Source organism: Mirounga leonina, unplaced genomic scaffold (assembly GCF_011800145.1).
Source record: "Mirounga leonina isolate KUSES-001 unplaced genomic scaffold, KU_Mleo_1.0 Mir_418, whole genome shotgun sequence".
In the NCBI taxonomy this organism is placed as follows: domain Eukaryota; kingdom Metazoa; phylum Chordata; class Mammalia; order Carnivora; family Phocidae; genus Mirounga; species Mirounga leonina.
The window spans coordinates 1,514,939-1,534,109 of record NW_023270739.1 but is presented as its reverse complement, the minus strand read 5'-3'; the positions used below and the strand labels follow the sequence as shown (position 1 = coordinate 1,534,109).

The 19,171-nt window shown below is 50.1% G+C and overlaps 1 protein-coding gene across 1 annotated transcript in view; it reads left to right on the top strand.

Annotated features, from left to right (window-relative positions):
- Window positions 1–9,047, top strand: part of ARHGAP8 (Rho GTPase activating protein 8) — a 45,408-nt gene extending 36,361 nt beyond the window's left edge. Inside the window, exons 7-10 of the mRNA XM_034987327.1 lie at window positions 929–1,002; window positions 3,563–3,640; window positions 3,968–4,096; window positions 9,025–9,047. Of these exons, the coding sequence (XP_034843218.1) occupies window positions 929–1,002; window positions 3,563–3,640; window positions 3,968–4,096; window positions 9,025–9,047 (304 nt within the window). The remainder of the gene's footprint in view (window positions 1–928; window positions 1,003–3,562; window positions 3,641–3,967; window positions 4,097–9,024) is intronic.
- Window positions 9,048–19,171: the final 10,124 nt, after the last annotated feature.

Sequence of the window (19,171 nt, the reverse complement as noted above, 5' to 3'; positions counted from 1 at the left end):
AAGACATAATTTTAAAAATTTATGGGCTAGTAACTGAGCTTTAAAATACATGAAGGAGAAGCTAGTAGAACCAAGAAAGAAATAAACACACAGTTCCATGAGGAGACTCCAGTACCCTTTTCTAAATGATTGATAGGACAAGTAGAAAACCAACAGTCTAGAAAACTTGAGCAACACCATCAGCCAAATTAACCTAATTGACATTTAGAGAACATGCTGCCTAAGAACAGGAACACACCTACTCTTCTCAGCTAAAATGTAGCAGAGCAGGGCTCCAGCCAGGTACGTCTGACTTCAGAGCCCTTTTCCCTCCATCCCAAGTATGCTGCCTGTCAGGACAAGAACGTTCAGCAGAGGAGGAAAGAGAAAAACAAACATTTTATGCAGGAGCCCAGTGGGGCCAGCTCACTGTAGGTGGCTCTGGCTTCAGATGCGAACTCTACCACCTGGGGTGGAGTGTGTGTGTGTGTGTGTCTGGGAGAGCCATTCTTTTATATTTGTACTTACGTTTTAAAGTTGCCTTGTGTATTGAATCCCTATCCGATGAGCGCAGTAAGAGGCTGGGTGTTACCAGGCGTGTTGTTTGATGGGTCAGCATCCAGTGTGGCTCTGCTGGGTCTGCCCTCACGACCAGCTCTGCTCATGCCTCTGGGCCTCCCCTGACTCCCTGCTGCCTGGGCCCTCCCTCTTTTGTCCTCCACAGGCTCCTCCTCATCCCTCACAACCTAGCTCAGAAGTTGCCCCATGGGAAGCCACCCCCAGCCCCCAGGTCTGCCCTGTATCACGTGCATCCTCTTGGTGGAGCCCTCAGCCTCTGCACTGTCCTTTTTACTACTTCTGCATCTCTGCTTTCATGGTGGCGTGGAGGGGACCAGAGTCTCCTGTCATGCCCAGGTAAACACTGTTACTTCCTTTTCTTTCCCCTCAGCCTCAAGGACAAAAATCAAGGTGAGCTCATCCCGCCTGTGCTGAAGTTCACAGTGACCTACCTGAGAGAGAAAGGTAAGTGAGAGCTGACTTCAGCCAGGGGTGCGAGGGCCTCTGGGTGCACCTCCCTGGGGGGGGCCTGACTCACGGCCTGAGCACCCTGCAGACCAGGGAATTGGAGGGGCTGGAACCTGTGCAGGGAGGCTGACCAGGATGGACTGGGCTCAAGCACATGGATTGTCTGGGTTTGAATCCTGGCCCCACTGTGTACTGGTTGTGTGACCTTGGGCAGTTACTTACCTTCTCTGGGCCTCTGATTCCTCATCTGCCCAGTGGGGTTAGTAACGGTACCTGGGCCTAAATGACATGATACACGTAAAGCCCCCCATAAAGGGACCCCTTTGACATGATAGATAGCTTGGTTTGCAGGTGCCTTCCCCAGTGGGGTGGATGCATTCAGCGATCAGAGGGGGTGAGTCTTGTGGGTCCTCCAAGACTCCTGAGGCCAGAGCTCAGATCCACAGGGAGAGTGCGGAGGTATGGAGGCTGCTTTCACCCTGACAGGAGGATGGTTCTCTGGGTGGGACAGGCCGTCGGGGGATGGGGGGAACCACCTGCAGGTGCAGATGCTGCAGAGTGGGAGTGGGGGTGCATCAGACGAGATGTGGGAGCCACCACAGCTGGGGTCCCTGGTGCTCTGTTACTTGGCGTGCCCCTGGAACTGCATGCTCTAATCATAGAAAGCTCTATGAGGCAGCGCCCCTCTAGCTGGGGGATCCGACTGTCGTTTGGAATGGTCTCTACTTTGGCGAGAAGTCGTTTGCAGCGCTTCCCATTCTGCTCCGTGTTTCAGGAACCAACAGAAGATAGTGCTTAACGACCGTGAGTCAGAAACCGTGAAAGGGAGTCTCCCTGGGTTTAACGTATCAATTCCTTTATTACAAAATCAAACCAAAAACCCAGGCCTGAGTAGGAACTCTGTACATATTTGTTGGATGAGTACATGATTAAGCATGTACTCATCGGGCGCCTCCCCGCATCCAGCCCGGATGGACTTGCTGGGGTTGCCATGGTGACCACAGCACCCAGCCCCTGTTCTGGGGGCTCACGGTCGGAACTGAGAGACTCCGTGATGTTTTCCTCTGTTAACGCTGTGACAACCACAGACTTCCACGGGGGTGAGCTGTCCTGGAGATCAGGGGACCTGAGCTCTGACACGTGGGCCGAAGGTCACTGGATCACTTTCCTCGGCTGCATAACAAATGACCACTTAATGACTTCAAATGGCATGAATTTATTCTTTCAGTTTCCGTAGGTCAGAAGTCTGGGTGCTCTGGGGCCGGTCTGCTCAGGGTCTCACAGAGCGAAACTCCAGGTGTTAGCCAGGCTGCATTTCTTTCTGGATTTCCACACTCATTAGGGAGGTTGTTGGCCACACTCCGTTCATGCAGAGATGCCCATTTCCTTGGCGGCTGTCAGCCTCTTTCTCTTCCTAGAGGCGGCTCACTTTCCCCTTCCCATGTGGCCCCCCCTCCACCAACAGACAGCCTCCCACATGTCGAATCCCAGCCTCCATGCTCCAGATCTCTGTTGCCAGGAAGAACCTGGTGCCTTTTCAAAACGCTTGCCTGATTAGGTCAGGCCCACCCAAGATAATCTCCATCTTAAGGTCTGCTGCTTTGGACCTGACTTCTGTCTGCGGAGTTCCTTCCCTGCAGCATGTGGACTAGTGTTTGAATGAATACCTGGGAGAAAGTGTCTGTAACAGGGTCCAGGCATTTGGGAGCCACCTCAGAACTTTTCCTACTGCAGTCTCTCAGAATAAAAAGAGAGGGACCAGCCACTCACACAGAGGGAACAGTGCATGCAAAAGCCGGGACTAGTAAGGAGTGTGGGGCAGACTGGAGGCTGGAGGAGGGGGCAGTGGGGCTGGAGAGGCCGGACTGTGCAGGTCCGTGGTAAGGCCCCACGGGAAGCTAACCTATGAAGACGGGGAATGGCTCCGTTTACAGACTGATCAGAATCGGACGTATAACGTTGATCAGCTCACTCGGTTTCAGAATGGAGAAGAGACTGGGAGGGGGGCCCAGTGCTATCCCATAACACTTGGCAAGTACTTCCTAGGTGTCTCCTATATTGGGCAACTGGATTTTTAACTTTATTTCATTTTTACTACTTAAATGGAAATTTAAATCACCCTGTGCAGCCAGTGGCTGCCATACTGGATGAGTCAGCACCCATGGAGCCTTCTGGACGCTGTGCCTCGTCCCGTGGACCCTTTCTGCAGCCCTCAGAGGCACGGGCTCGTGGCCTTACTCTGTGGACAGGGCGGCCGAGCTCAGAGAGGCTGTGTGCTTTCACTGAGGACACACAGCTGGATGAGCAGAGTTGGGCTGGACTCCAGGTCCCTTCCTGGGGGCCGCAGAAGTAGAGAGTCAGGTGGGGCTGGGGAGTATAGAAGTTTGAGGAATAAAGGTGGGGATGTTGGACAGTGGGGGTGGCTGGGAATGAACCAGGCTGGAGAGCATTCCCTGCCAGCCACAGGAGGGTGATGTGTGGGCAGAAGGAGTCATGGAATGTTCCAGAAACCTGATGTGCTGGGACCTGTGAGATGCCTGAGGTCCTCTCTCCGTAGGACTCCGCACTGAGGGCCTGTTCCGGAGATCGGCCAGTGTCCACACCATCCGCGAGATTCAGCGGCTGTACAATCAAGGTGAGTCTGTACCCCAGAGACCCCTCATGCTGAGCCTCCCACCTGGCCAGCCTGCACCGCCCCCCAGGGCCGCAGAGTCCCAAATGCCGGGGTAGCGTAGCTCCCCTGCCCCACCCCACCCCACCCCCGGAATGGCCCAGGGCTCTGGAGAGCAGAGGAGGGTGCAGTGGCAGCGTCCCCGGGTCCCACAGGTGACAGGGGCACGCCCTGGACGTGTGGCTCCGGGAAAGCTCTTCCCTCGGGAGTTTTAAGCCATCTGCATCAGAGCCCGTTGTGAAGCGGACTCCCCAGCCCCATCAGAACTCACATACGATGTTCTGTATCCAGGGAGGCCCGTGAACTTTGATGACTATGGCGACTTCCACATCCCTGCTGTGATCCTGAAGACCTTCCTGCGAGAGCTGCCCCAACCACTGCTGACCTTCAGGGCCTACGAGCAGATTCTCGGGATCACCAGTAGGTGCCTGCCCTGGGGGTGCCAGCCGAGGACCAGTCCGGGGGCAGGGGCTGGCCCGCATCCTCCTGTTGCCGTCTGGCACGGTGGGCCACGGTGTCCATGGCCAGGCCCGGCCACCACGGCCGGGCTAGCTGCAGGGACAGGCGCGTCATTGACGCAAGGGTGGCAGAATCCCTGCGGTGGCGGCGTGTCTTGCGGTGGGCGTCGGCGATTACCGGAAGGAGAGCAGGAGAAGGCGAGCCGGCCAGGAGGATGAGCAGAGGGGAAGGCTTGGCGGTGTGACTGACGTCCTCAGACTTCCCTAGGAGAGGGAAGTTAAAACAGGGTCACTGGGCCCCACCCCGGAGTGGGCTGAGAATCTGCATTTCTAGCCAGTTCCCAGGTGATGCTACCAGCCAGGGTTTTGTGCCATGGAACCCCGAGCTGAGAGGACTGAAGCACAGCCTATGGGTAGAGATCTGGCCCCAAAGGAACAAGTCTTAGGAGCAGAGCTTGACCTGTGGCCTTTTTGCACCAGGGGGTGGGGCTGGGCTGGGGCAGATGCTGAGAATTTTTAAGAATTATGATGGAAATAACATAAGCACAGAGTATAAAAAAAAAAAAAACACCCTGAAATCAACGGAGCAGAGGCTCTGTCATGAAACGGGAGTCCCGGCCGACCCTTGGGGTCCCACGCCGGCGCGGACCCGGCAGAAGCTCCGTGCGCGCTCCCCGCTTGGCCAGGAACGCTGCTTACGCACGCTGGCTTCGAGCTGGCTTCCTAAATGTTTTCTACCGTTACCCATCTTCTCATCCCTCCCTCCCTGTGTGCATATCTACTCGTTCTTTTCATGGTCATGCAGCCTTCCGTCCACTTTATTACTCTCTGGGTAAACGTTTGGGGCTGTTTCCAGTTTTGTTTTGAGCCCTGCAAATGTTAAGATCAGATAGTTCTGGAGTTCCAGTTGTCGAGAACCGAGATGCTGCCAGAGGCTTTAATAAAGATCCCGCTCTCTGGGCTGTGGCCTCACTCGGCCCGGCTGCATGCTGATGGGCATATAGGGTCACCAGATTTAGCAATAAAAAAATACAGGGTGCTCACCTCAATTTGAATTTCCAGTAAACAATGAATACTTTTTTAGTATAAGTAATAGTTGCTGTTTATCTGAAATTCAAAGTTCCCTGGGTGTCCTCTATTTCATCTGGTAATCCTACTCGGGTGGGATGGGTTTCTCCTGGAAGTGATACAAAAGCAAGGCTTTCTGGGGTACGCTCGGGAGGAATGGGTTTTCTGGGTGGCCTGCAGTGTCCAGGGCACAAGGATATCATAGGGGGGACATCTGTCTGATCTGCAGCAAGGAGGTTAGGAGGACTGGCTCAGAGCCGCACAGATCTGGATCCAAGTCTGGGCGTCACCACGCATTAGCTATGTGACTTTGGGCACGTCACTTAACCTCTCTGAGCTCACTTTCCTCATCTGTATAGAATGGGGGCTGCTTTGAGGATTAAATGTGCATAAAACACATGGCATCGCTCATGGCACCTGCTAAGTGCTTTCTGACGGTCTGCAGGCGCCTCCCGCCTGCCTGCTCACCGCTTAGTGCTCTTTCTCGAAGGGACCGCGGTGAGAGCTGGAGGTAGACCTTGTAGGAGGACCCGCTCTGGGACCATAATTCGTAGAAAGATGACATTGAGGCCAGGAAGCTGAGGTCCAGGCACCAAGATGGCGGCCTCCAAGCTCATTGGTTTCTTGGGAATATTAATTTCACGGGAACTCTCTGTCCATTGACATTACCCACGACAGCTCGAGTTCGTGAAAGAGCTTTTATTAAAAGGCCAACAAGAACATTCATGGTAGGGAAATCCGTGCCTTTCAGCAGTGGCTGTGTTTGGAATGCACACGGTGTTCATGGTAACCCTGCCCGAGGCTTAGCTGGAGGAGGTGAGCGCGTTGGAGGCGGGGGGAGTGAGCGTGCACACGTGTGTCTGCAGCAGGAGCGTGCTGAGCACCCGGGGAATCGTGGGTGCGCTTTGACTTGCAGCTTATGGAGCTCAGTGGAGGGCTTAGTTACGAGGAAAGTGGGGGGTCTGAGTCTGGGGCAGCCTCACCCAGGTTCTTGGTGCATGGGGGGCCCTGAGCTGCAGGGAATCACAGACCGGTTAAGTCAGTCTGGAGCAGGCTGGGCAAACTTTCTGTGAAGGGCCAGGTCGTCTTTCAGGCTTTGTGGGCCAGTCCGTGTGGCCATCCTCAGCTCTGCAGTTCTGCACAAGTAGCCAGAGATGACATATAAATGAAGGGGTGTGGCTCTGTGCCAGTCAAGCTTTATTGACAGAAGTGGGCCGTGTGGCCCACAGGCTGCAGTTTGCTGACCGCTGGTGTAGACCATTCCCACGTATGAAGTGAGTGAGTGGGCTTCATGCGCTCTCTGGGAGGGCGTAGTTGCAGTACCAGTGTAAAGAAGGGACTGGAGCCCTCGGAAGGGAGGGCTTTGCGGGGAACAGCCACATGGCCTGGAAGGGAGTGAGGCCCCCAGGCCTGACGTCGGGACAGTCTGGCCTCAGAGCTGTCCCCCCTGCGCCCATGCCGTCCCCTCGGGGAAGACCGAGGAAGAACCCTGTGCTGTTGTAGGTGTGGAGAGCAGCCTGCGGGTGACCCGCTGCCGCCAGATCCTGCAGAGCCTTCCAGAACACAACTACGCTGTCCTTAGCTACCTCATGGGCTTCCTTCATGAGGTGAGTGGGCAAAGCAGGGCCCCGGTGGGGAGGCCCAAACTCTGTGCCTGGCCCAGGGGGCCCCCTCCTGCACATGGTGCCCACACAGACCAGGGTCTGGGGTCTCCCTCGCCCAAGGACTCCACTTCTGTGCCTGCCCCTGCTGACCCCATACCTGGCAGCCCCCTCAGTCACTGATGGGACCTTCTTGGTTGAGGTCCTCTGCTCCCGCGTCATCTCCTGCAGGGGCTGTCTGTGGAGGAAGGGGCTGGGTCCCCAAGCCAGGGCACCGAGCCTGACGCGCAGTGTGAGCAGACTGAGCAGGCCGTTCCTGAGAGAGGAACGTGTCACCGGGTGCGCGACCTGGGGCTGCCGTAACACGGTACCACTGCCTGGGCAGCTACAGACATAGAAACGTGTGGTCACGGTCCTGGAGGCCAGAAGGCCAGAATCCGGGTGTGGGCAGGGCCGTGCTCCCACAGGGGCTCTAGGGGAGGGTCCTTCCTGCCCCTCCCAGCTCCTGGTGGCTCACGCGTCCCTTGGCTTGTGGCCACCTCACTCCTGCCTGTCCCCACACGGCCTTGTGCCCTCTCTGTACAAACCTCCTTCCGCTTCCTCTTACAAGAATGCTTGTCGTTGCATTTAGGGCCCACCTGGATAATCCAGAATGATCTCACTTTGAGATCCTTGATTACATCTGCAAGGACCCTTTGTCCAAATCAGTCACATCCACAGGTTCCTGGTGGATATCTGTGTTGTGGGGCTGCCATTCCACCCCCTACACAGAGTGAGAAAATGAACGGTGCGAGAAGCACCTGTCCCGGCTCTGGGTCCGGGCTGAGCTCCCCACTCCTGGGGCAGGGAGCAGTGGTCTTCGAGGTCAACAGGGAAAACCTCAACAGGTCCAAACGGGCCCCTCCCTTTGCTTCCAGACGCACGACCCTCTGCCGTCTGATCCTTCCTGGAACACTCATCCGTCCAGGCCCTTTGTAGGCAGTGTGGGGTGCAGGCATGGACGAGGCAGGACTTGGCCATGGGGCTCCCAGCCTTGGGGCGCATTTCCACCCACAGTGTGACGACACCACGGCAGGGTCCTGCCCAGGGTCTTCGGGGCTTATGCAGGAACCCTGCTCCATGGCAGGTGGCCTGGGGATGTGATCACCAATGGAGGGGAGGGGACCTCCGGGCAGAGCTAATGTTACATGTTGGAGTCTGTCAAATACCACCTCTTGGTTTTAAAAATAAACTATTTTGGGGGCGCCTGGCTGGTGCAGTCAGTAGAGCAGGCGACTCGATCTTGGGGTCATGAGTTCGAGCCCCATGTTGGGCGTAGAGATTGCTTTAAAAAAATGAACTATTTCGTCTCCCTCTCTGTCACTTGATCTTATTTCTCAGAAGCCAGAAACTAAGTTATCCTAATCTTTTTTTTTCCTACTTCTTTTTCATTAGCTAGAGATGGATTTATTTCTCTGTCCTCCACCATGACACTGACATTAATCATCCCATGGGGCTTGGCGCTGGTGCACACCTGCAGGGGCGTGGGGGTTGCCTGTCTCATAGACGCAGGGCTTCCTCACCAGATCCATAGGGGGTCACCAGGCAGTGCAACCCCCCCAGTAGTTCTGTGCTCTCCCATGACCCCCAAGGCTCTGCATTGCCTACTTCTGATTCATAGAGGTCCCCAAGACCCTGGAGGCAAGGAAGAGGTCAGGCCATGCCCTCTTATGGCCCCCCTGCCACCTACTGGCCACATGACTTCGGGCAAGTCCCCTGCATCTTCTGGGCCTTAGTTTCTTCACCTGTAAGATGGGTGATGTATCCTGCTTTTTGGGGTTGTAAGTGCTGTAAGGCAAGCTCTTCCCTTCCCCACCGTCCCCAGTCCTCCAATGACCCCCGTGTGCTAGTCAGTCTTGACTATGCCCTATTCACTGGCCAGTGTGGATATCAGAGACGTGGTCTGGCTGGGTGACACCAAACACCCTGCTTGCACCCACAGTGCTGGAGGCCCCCCCCCAAGGGGACCTCCCCAGTCCTCTGGAATGGAAGAGAAGACTGGGGCCCTGAGGAGATCCCAGAAGGAGCTTACAGACGGTCAGTGCCAGAGGGTCCCTTGGAGCATCAAGACTGAGTCCTTCCTTCTACAGATGGGGAAACTGAGGCCCAGAGCAGGGAGCTGGCCGTACAAGGCCGTAGCACAGAACCCACAGTCACTCGCGGTCTCATGTGTGTCCTCCAGGTGTCCCGGGAGAGCATTTTTAACAAAATGAACAGCTCCAACCTGGCGTGTGTCTTTGGGCTGAATTTAATCTGGCCATCCCAGGGGGCGTCCTCCCTGAGCGCCCTCGTGCCTCTGAACTTGTTCACCGAACTGCTGATCGAGTACTACGAGAAGGTCTTCAGCACCCCGGAGGCCCGCGGGGAGCTCAGCACTGGCGTCCCTGAGGCAGGTGAGCGGGGCGGCCCCTTCCCTGAAGGCTGCACAGGAGACAGACCCTCCATGGGCCCCGCCTCGCCCCCCGCGCCTTCGCGGCCCCTGCCGGCGGCTGGGACGCTCCGCTAGGGTGGGAAACGCCACACTGAAGTCGGTGCTGTCCTGTGCTTTGTAAACTTGCCGCTCAACTTCTGGTGAACAGCCAGAGTTCTGACTCTTGGCCCTTCTGCCTCGTTCTTGGGCTGTGGGCTGAGATAAGATGACGGATCCCTCAGAATCCTAACCCAGTGTGGCTGAACTGGGGCCACGCTGGGAGTCTGTCGGTGAGCAGCCCTCGTCCGGCTGGGATCCAGGTCCACTGCTGTGGCATGCCACTTAGAGCCATGGCTGTTCATTACTGTCCGCGGGCGAGCAGCGGGCTGGGCGTCTCTTCTGCTCTGGCCGGGGCTCGGTGGGTGTCGGGCTGGCTGGGGCTCAGCTGGGGGGACGCAGCTGGGTCCCTGCGCTGTGGGGGGTGGTTCTCGTTTGCTCCCCACCCCTCACTCTGCTTTATCATCCTGCTCCTTCTCGTGCCCTCAGCTAACCCAGGCCAGAACGGTCCTCTTGTGCAGCTTGGAAAGTGACCATGGTTTCATTTATTTCCTGTCCTGCCACAAAGCCTTGTTCTTTTCTTCCTTTTTCTTTTTTTCAAACCCAGCCCTCCAGCTCTGACCCCGCCACAGCCCGGCACGGAGAGCTGAGACCCGGCCACAGCCTCTGGACAAGCTGCCTGCCGTCTGCACCCCTGCCCCCGGGAGGGGGTCTGTGCTCCCACAGTTCAGCACAAGCCCAGAAAAGCCTCAGAGTTGTGTTGCCAGGAAAAAAAAAAAAAAACAACCTGAAATAAAAACGATGGGTCCCTTAAGAGCGCACCGCTGTGAGCAGCAGAATTAACAACGACATTAAATCAAATCTCGTGCATTATGCAGAAGGGTTTACGGTGTGACGCACGGCTGTGAAATGTCTGTCTCAAATTTCCTGACTCCGAGAGGTGGCCCTAAGACGTTTTCCTGTGGCTGCTTTGATAACCGTCTCCCTTTCACGAACGATAATTGTGGAATCCCAGCTTCAGCACAGTGTGGCCTTGTCACCCTTCCTTGTATCAAAGCGCCATTTCCCTATCATTTCCACAGCAAAGGAGAGCGATTACGGTGCTAATGTGTGGCAAGCACGCGTGGTGCATTTCAGCGTCAAACAATGAAATGTGATGTGGAAATGAGGACTCCAGGGTGTCTCTGTTGACAGGATGTGTGGAATAAATTGTTCAAACATTCACTTTTGCAGAAACGACAGAGATTTATTTAAGTGACTCCAGAGATTAGGCAGGCTGCCCAGAACTTGTAGCTGATATCCACAATGAATTTATTGAATCCCGTCCAGAACGTGAAAGTCAGTGGCAAAGCAAGCGGCTGGTCTGCCCCGGAGAGAGCCAGGCTGCCATCACTGGGGGGAGCCAGGACCGGGCACCTCACTTCTGCCACCAGCTAAGATTCACAGCCCTGGGGTCCTGGGCCAGTCATTTTGCCCAGCGCAGGGAGTTCTAGGTCAGAAGGCTCAGCTTGGGGTTCTTTCCTCCCACGGTGGGTGCGTGAGCAGGGTGCATTCCTCGGGCCTTTTCTTGCTGGTACAGTGCGGAAGGCGGTATCCACTCTGCAATCCCCTATGTGCTTTCGAGCACCTGCTTTGGGCCACGCAGTGCCTGTCCCACAGATACAGAAATGAGGAGGATGCACTTCCTGCCCTCAGAGGCTTGCAGAATAGTTGGGGAGTGAATAAGCAAAGAAATGCACAAAGAAGCGTATTTGGAGCTAAAGCAGTGCGCACAGGACACAGGCAAGTGCGGGGAGGGGACAGAGGAGAGAGTCATGGGCACCTCCCAGCTTTCTCATCTTGAGATACGCGGGCAGCTCAGGGTGGTGGTCTTCCCTGACGTGGAGAGGGTGGGAAAGGAAGGGCAAGTTCTGCTGTTGGTTTGATCGCAAAAAGTCTGCTGTTGTGTTGTAAGAACAACCACTGCTCAGAAGGGAAAAAAAATTCAGTGACAAAGTGTAGAAAGAGAAGGTGAAAATCACTTGAAATTTTACTGCCCGTAGATAACCACTGTTCATATTTTGAGGAACGGGCACTTTTATATACTGCCAGTAGAGAGAGAGATTGGTCCGGTCACTTTGGAGAGCAGTTTAGCAAGCTGGTGAAGGTAAAGCTGATCCAGCAGTTGTGTGTCTAGGCAAGGAACCGAAGAGGTAGGTACGAGAGCATCACTGCGGTGTTCTTGTCAGAGCAAATAATTAGGTGCAGCCTGAGTGTCCATCACTAGAAGAAATGGCAGATAAAGGAGTTACATCCATGTGACTGAACAGTAAAAATGAACGAAGCGGATCTGTATGCCTCAACAATGGCAGGTCTCCAAATAGTACATTGAGAAGGAAAAGAAAAATCAGAGGATGATAAATACTGTGTGTTTTCACTTGTGTAAAGTTCTAAAAGTCCCTCATCCTATATCTACCTCATGAATTGTACGGTGTTACACTTTTTAAAAAAGATTTTATTTTTTAAGTAATCTCTACACCTATCGTGGGGCTCGAACTCACAACCCCAAGATCAAGAGTCGTGTGCTCCACCCACTAAACCAGCCAGGTGCCCCAATATTACTTTTTGAACAATATACATAGAAGACGTCTCCACATAAAAAGTGAATAGGTAGGAGGCATACCAGATTCCTCAGACAGAAGAACAAAAGGGTCCTTAACTATTTCTGTCATGTTTTGTATATGTAAGTGTTCTGTTTCCAGTATGGCTGAATAACACCTACAGGATTTGACCTTTCCACAGACAACATTATGAGCTCTGGACAAAATACAAAAGAACAAAAATAAACAAAAAAGTGAGCAATGACTTGAAGGCACTGGAGAATGAACAAGGACAGATTCTGGAGGGATGTCCACACTTAGAAAAAGTGAATAGCACAGGATGAGCTTCCATTATGTAGCTTTTAAGCCGAGCCAGACTGAAGTTCACACTTGTGTGAGAATGGCTTTATCTCCAGGAGAAATTCACAGTCTTTTTGGTTTGAAGAACAGAGGACAGAGTTTGGGACAACAACAGTCACCAAACAGTGGGCAGGGAATTTCATACAGAAGAAAGCCTGCTCAGGAGAGCCTAAATTCTGTGCATAAACTCTGCTCCAAGTTCTGCCTGATCCCTGAGCCACACCTCTGTAGGACAGACACCAGCTATGGATAAAACACCCAACCTGAGGTTTGAGCTACCAATAGACAGGGTCTGTGGCTTGACTCCAGCAGAACCCTCTACAAAAGGGTGCAAAAGGTACAAAAAGCCTCTACAACGTAACATTAACAATGTTCAGCATGCAATGAAAAATGATTATATGAAGAACCAAGAACATGCAGCCTACTCTAAAACAATCAACAGACACCAACCTTAGAATGATGCAGGTGTTAGAAATAACTGTCAAGGATGTTACAATAGCTATTATACACATCCTCAAGTATATAAAGGAAAACAGGCTTATGATAAATGCAAAGATAGGAAATCTCAGTAAAAAATAAACATAGAAATCATAGGATAAAGGGGGAATTCTAGAAAACCAAATACAATACCTGAAATTACGGGGGAGGGGGGGAGGAAACTCCCAAAAGCAAAATAAAAACACTGGTTGTGTTTAATAGGAGAATGGAGATAACAGAAGAGAGTCGGTGACTTTGAATGTAGCCTAATAGAAATTACCCTATCTATAAAATAAAGAGTAAAATGGGAGCACCTGGCTGGCTCAATACATAGAACACGTGACTCTTGATCTCGGGGTTGTGGGTTTGAGGCCCACGTTGGGTGTAGAGATTACTTAAATTAAAAAATAAACAGTAAAAGGATTGAAAAACAATATGAACAGAGCCTCAGGGACCTGTGGGACAATATCAGAATATTTTACATACGTGTAATTGGAGTTCTGGAGAAGAGAGAGTGGGGCACAAAAAAACTAAAAAATTAATGGCTAAAAATATTTCCAGTTTGGTGAGAGACATAAATTGTCAGAGTCAATCATCTGAGTGAACCCCAAGCTGGATAAATTACAAAGAAAACTACACACAGGCACACCAGAGTGGGCCTTCTGAAAACCAAAGATAAAGAGGAAATCTCGAAAGCATCCAGAGAAAAACGAAACAAGACCAACAATTGAGACTAGCTGACTTACAAGCGGAAACTATGAAGGCCAGAAGACAGTGCAACAGTATCTTGTTCCAGTACAATAAAGGAACAACACTAAATTGCTCACAGGAGGGGGAAAGTATCAAAATCAGAATTCTCTTGTCAGCCAAAAACATTTAAGACTGAAGGTTAAATCAAAACTTTTTTTAGGTCAAAGAAAACTAAAGGATTCTTTTCGTTGGCAGACCTGCACTACAGAAGAAATACCAAAGGAAATTCTTCAAGGTGATAGGAAATGAGAACAGATTGGAACCTGGATATTTTGGAAATGATCGAGATCATTGGAAATGGTAAATATCTGGATTATATAAAGGAATACTTTTCCCTCTTAATTTTAAAGAGATAAGCAGGGCTTTTTAAGGCAAAAGTTATAAAATCGTCTTACAGGTTTTATGATATATGTAGATATAAAACATACCACAGCTGTAGCATTAGGTCCAACAGAGCGGGGATGCGTGGGTTCAGGGTTTCTACCTTTTACATGGAGTAGGACAGAAGTCATCCCAAGTAAACTAAAAAGGTATGGTTGTATGTTATGATCCCGAGAACAGCTACTAAAAAATGATGCAAAAAGATTTAAAAATAGGTAAGTTGCAAGTGAATTCCAAAAACATTCAAAAATCCAAAAGAAGGCAAGAAAGGATAAACATGAGAACAAAAAGACAAACAGGAAAAAAATAATAAAGTGGGAAACCTAAATCCAACCCTATCAGTAATTATCTTCTAATGTTAATGTACTAAACTCCACAGTTAAGAGGCAGGGCAAATATTGTCAAAATGAATATGAAAGCAAGACATAACCGTGTGCACTTTATCAAAATAGGTTGAAAGCAAACAGAAGCAAAGACCTACCATGCACACAGTGATCATCGGAAGTCCAAGGTATCTATATTAATAATATATAAAATAGAATTTGTTTTTATTTTTTAAGGAACTTGCGTTGGTTTACTTTTTTGTTCATTTTTCCATTAAGTTTTTATTTTAATTACAGTATAGTTAACATATAGTGTTGTATTAGTTTCAGGTGTACAATATAGTGATTACCCAGTGCCCTCATGGTAAGTGTATGCTTTAATCCCCATCCCCTATTTCACCCAACCCCCCACCCACCTAAAACAGACTTTAAAACAGAGTATTACTAGATCTAGATGGCCTTTTTATAATGACAAAATGATCAGTTTATTTAGAAGACATGGCTGTCATAAGTGGGAATGCATCTAATAATAGAACTTTAGATACATGGAGGAAGAAATCCCACAATAGATTTAAGGGATAAACAGGCATTTCCATATTCATAGCTGGAGATTTTGGCATCCTATCTCAGCAGCTGAAAGACCAGCTCAATAAAAAGTTGGTAAAGTGATAGATAATCTGAGCAGCACTACCTATCACCTTGACCTGCATGATACTTACACAGTACTGCACCCAACAACAGAATACACACTCCTCTCACGTGCACACATTATGATCACCAATATAGACCAGAGTCTGGGGCATAAAATAAGTTCCAGTAAATTCAAAAGAATTGAAATCATGTGAATACGACAATGGGATCAAGGTAGTAATAAAAATCCTAAGTAAGTATCATATGATCTCACTGATAGGAGGAATTTGAGAAACAATACAGAGGATCATAGGGGAAGGGAGGGAAAAATGAAACAAGGCGAAGCCAGAGAGGGAGACAAACCATAAGAGACTCTTAATCTCAGGAAAGAAACTGAGGGTTGCTGGAGTGGAGGGGGGTGGGAGGGATGGGGTGGCTGGGTGATAGACATTGGGGGTGGGGTATGTGCTATGGTGAGCACTGTGAATTATGTAAGACTGATGAATCACAGACCTGTACCTCTGAAACAAATAATACATTATATGTTAAAAAAAAAAATTTAAAAAAAATCCTATCTAGGGAAAACCTAGATATATGAAAAAAATGTTTAAAAGAAAGGGAGCCACACTTCTAAATAGTTCTTGTGTCAAAACATCATGATGGAAGTGAGAAGATAATTTGAACTGAAGACTGATGCAAAATATCAACATTTGGGAAACAAAATAGTAGTTGGAGGAAAATCTAAATGCTTATATTAAAAATAAAAAGTCTAAAATCAACACCTAATGTTCTAACTTAAACTATATATAAATATATACACTGTGTGTATATATTATATATATTGTGTGTGTATATATGTGTGTGTATGTGTATGTGTGTGTATGTGTATTTGACCCCAACCATGGTCACAGTTGATTGTCCAGGGGGTGCTTCTCACTGTAATGAGCCAATCTGATATACATGTATATCAAAGTAACCCATTCAGTAAAAGGAATAAAATAATAACAGAAATAAAAAAAAACAAAATTTAAAAAGAAAATTAAAGCCAAAAAAGTTAACTTTTTTGAAAAGAGAAATTCAAGAACTTTGAAAAGAGAAATTCAAGAACCCCTTGCTAGGCACGTTAAAATAAAAGAAACTCCAAATTAAGAATGAAAAGGCAATTATCACTTTGGAGTCTACAGATAGTAAAATAAGTAAAAATGTTATGAACAGTTTTATGCCAAAAATTCAATGTAGATGAGATGACAGATTCCTTGAATAATTCAACTTAACTGAACCTGACCAAAAAAAAAAAAAAATGGAATATAAGATTCTAGTAGCCTTGTATAATATTTACATGGAAACCAAAAATACCTCCCCACAAATAAAACTCCTGGCCCTGATGTCTTAACTGGTGAATTCTAACAAATATAAAGATGCTCTTTCAAAAAATAGAGAATACTTTCCAACTTGTTTAATACCATAATCTGACAAAGACATTGCAAAGAAAAATATCTATAGATCCATATCCCTCATAAACAAATACAAAAATACTTAGCAAATATTAGTGAATCCAGTAAAGCAATATGAAAGGATACTACACAATGACCCAGTAGAGTCTATTTAAGGAATTCAAAGTTGGCTTAACATTTAAAGATTACTATAACTCACTGTATTTACTGAATAAAGGAGAAAGCTCACATGGTTTTAAAGAAATGTAGTTATAAGCATTTGATAGAATTTAATCTTCCAGGATTTTTAAAAAGATTTATTTATTTTAGTGGGGGTAGGGAGCAGAGGGAGAGAGAAACTCTGCAGAATCCACATTGAGTGTAGAGCCCTACAAAAGGCTCGATCCTATGACTCTGAGATCAGTATCTGCACCAAAACCAAGAGCTGGATGCTTAACTGACTGCACCACCCACACACTCCTATCTTTCAGGATTTTATTTTTATTATATGCAAACTAAGAACTACTTTTATCTACTAAATAATATACTTCATGGTCAAACTATTGACACTTCCTCTCTGGAATCAGAAACACAGGGATTCTTAGTCTCACTACTTTCGTTCAAATTCTCTTGGAGGTCCTGGCTATTGAAATAAGGCAAGAAAAAATAACAGGCACGAAGATTGGAAACCGGAATAAGACCGTCTCTGCAGGGGACATAATTGTTTATGCAGAAAGCCAAATAGAATCTACAAAACAGCTGCTGTAACTAATGGATTTAGCAAGGTTTCAGAATATAAGACGTATCAGGGTTCGATCAGGGAAACAAACCACACAATAATTTGACAAGTTAGCATAAACATCACTAAGTATAAGAGGGCAGGGCTGCATGAGAGTAGCCAAGGAAGGTACAGCTTGGGAGGACTCCCCCTCCCTGTGGCTGAGATTCGAACTCCTTTGGAGAAAGTGTGGTCATAGCCCTGTGGTTGGTAACATGAGCTGGCTTGCCTGGACAGAGCCGGCCCACAGTCACTCGGCACGCAGGGAACACCCCTGTGGGTTGCAGGTGAGCCGAGGCTGGTGGAGAATCATACAGAGGGAATTGGAGCTTCAGTTACAAGTTTAAAGAAAAAGAAAGAAGGCTCCGAGGTATTCCAGGCTCACATGGACTTCGAGAGCCAGATGCTTCTTCCCTGACGTGCCAGTGAGGTTCCTGGGGAGCTCTCTGACTGCACGGTCTGCCTTGTGTGGCCCCTCCTTTCACGAATCCATGGAGCTGGGGTGCGCCCAGCAATCTTGAGTTTCAGCCAGTTCCCCAGGTGATTCCAATGCTCACTCGAGTTGGAGAAATGCTCCTCTAGAATGACATTAAAGACATACCTTCTGTCCAAATTTTGGGTAATTTTTTGGTCCCCCCAAAAGGCTGGTCTAATTGTGGTTTTGTGTTATTTGGCCAGATTCAACTGCATCCATGCAGGAAGAGGTGTTGATTATCACATGTAAGCCTCCTTGTGAAATCGGTGCAATTTAGAGCCATCCGCTCCCGGTCAACGGCTAAATGCAGACAGCTTGTGTCTGGAGATTAGGTAAGGAATCTAGTGCTGCATTTGCAAACACAGCACCTTTGGCCAGTCCTGGGCACGAGCGTACTTCGGCACCACACTCCCGTATCTCTGTCATAAGCACCCACGTGCACACACGCCTTTGCACGCAAACACACGCACACACAGCAGTGTGCTGGTGGGTGGGTTTTTTTTTTTTTTTTTTTTTTTAGATTTTATTTATTTATCTGAGACAGAGAGAATGAGAGACAGAGAGCACATGAGAGGGAGGAGGGTCAGAGGGAGAAGCAGACTCCCCGCTGAGCAGGGAGCCCGATGCGGGACTCGATCCAGGGACTCCAGGATCATGACCCGAGCCGAAGGCAGTCGCTCAACCGACTGAGCCACCCAGGCGCCCGTGCTGGTGGGTGTTTAACTACTGGCTCTCTAGGAATGTCAGGCCCTGGTGTGTAGCGTTTGCCCATTTCCGCGGTGTCAGTGTTCCCGCCGCGGACGGTTTCAAGCTACCGACACGCAGTCACCGGACACGGATTCGGGAGGAGATGCGTACCGGTGGTGGCCCTTCCTGGCCAGGCTTCCCTTCCAGTTCTGGGCAGGGCCCCACCTGGGGAGACGGTGAGGACCGCTCGGGCTGACCTAACCCTGGGTGAGGGAGGAAGCTGGGAGTAGAAGCGGAGCCGCCCGCGCCCTCCTGCCGCCGCCTTCCCTTCCACGGCCCCATTTTCTTACACCGCAGGGAACCGCCTGCTGCCACTGGAACAAACTGATCTCTGTCCCCTGACCTCAAAATGGACCTGCTTGGAGCTGCACTGTCCTATAAGTGGGTGGGAGTCCCTCTGCTCTGTCTGCAGCCCAGGGATCCTCGGGGGTGGGTGTCAGGGCCTCACCATATGGAAGGTGGCCAGTGCAGGTAACCGCGGCCAGCCCCCTCCGTGGCCTGGTGTGGGATCCTCCCGGCGGTCCTGTACCGGGGGAGAGACCCCTTTCCAGCCAGCTGCCCGAGGTTTGGCTCTGCGGGTGGTCTCACTCTCTCTGGTCTCAGACTTCTCCCCGGGATGAGCCCCAGCCCCATGCAGACACGCTGTCACCAGAACCCACCCGGCAACACCACCCAGAAACTGTAGCATTGTTTGGGGAGCCTCGGGGGATTCTGAGAGCTGGGGTCGGGGGCAAAGCCGAGCTTAGTTTAAGAAGCGCCCTTCCCGGGCGCCTGGGTGGCTCAGATGGTTAAGCGTCTGCCTTCGGCTCAGGTCATGATCCCGGGGTCCTGGGATCGAGTCCCGCGTCGGGCTCCCTGCTCGGCGGGGAGCCTGCTTCTCCCTCTGCTTCTCTCTCTCTCTCTCATGAATAATAAATAAATAAATCTTA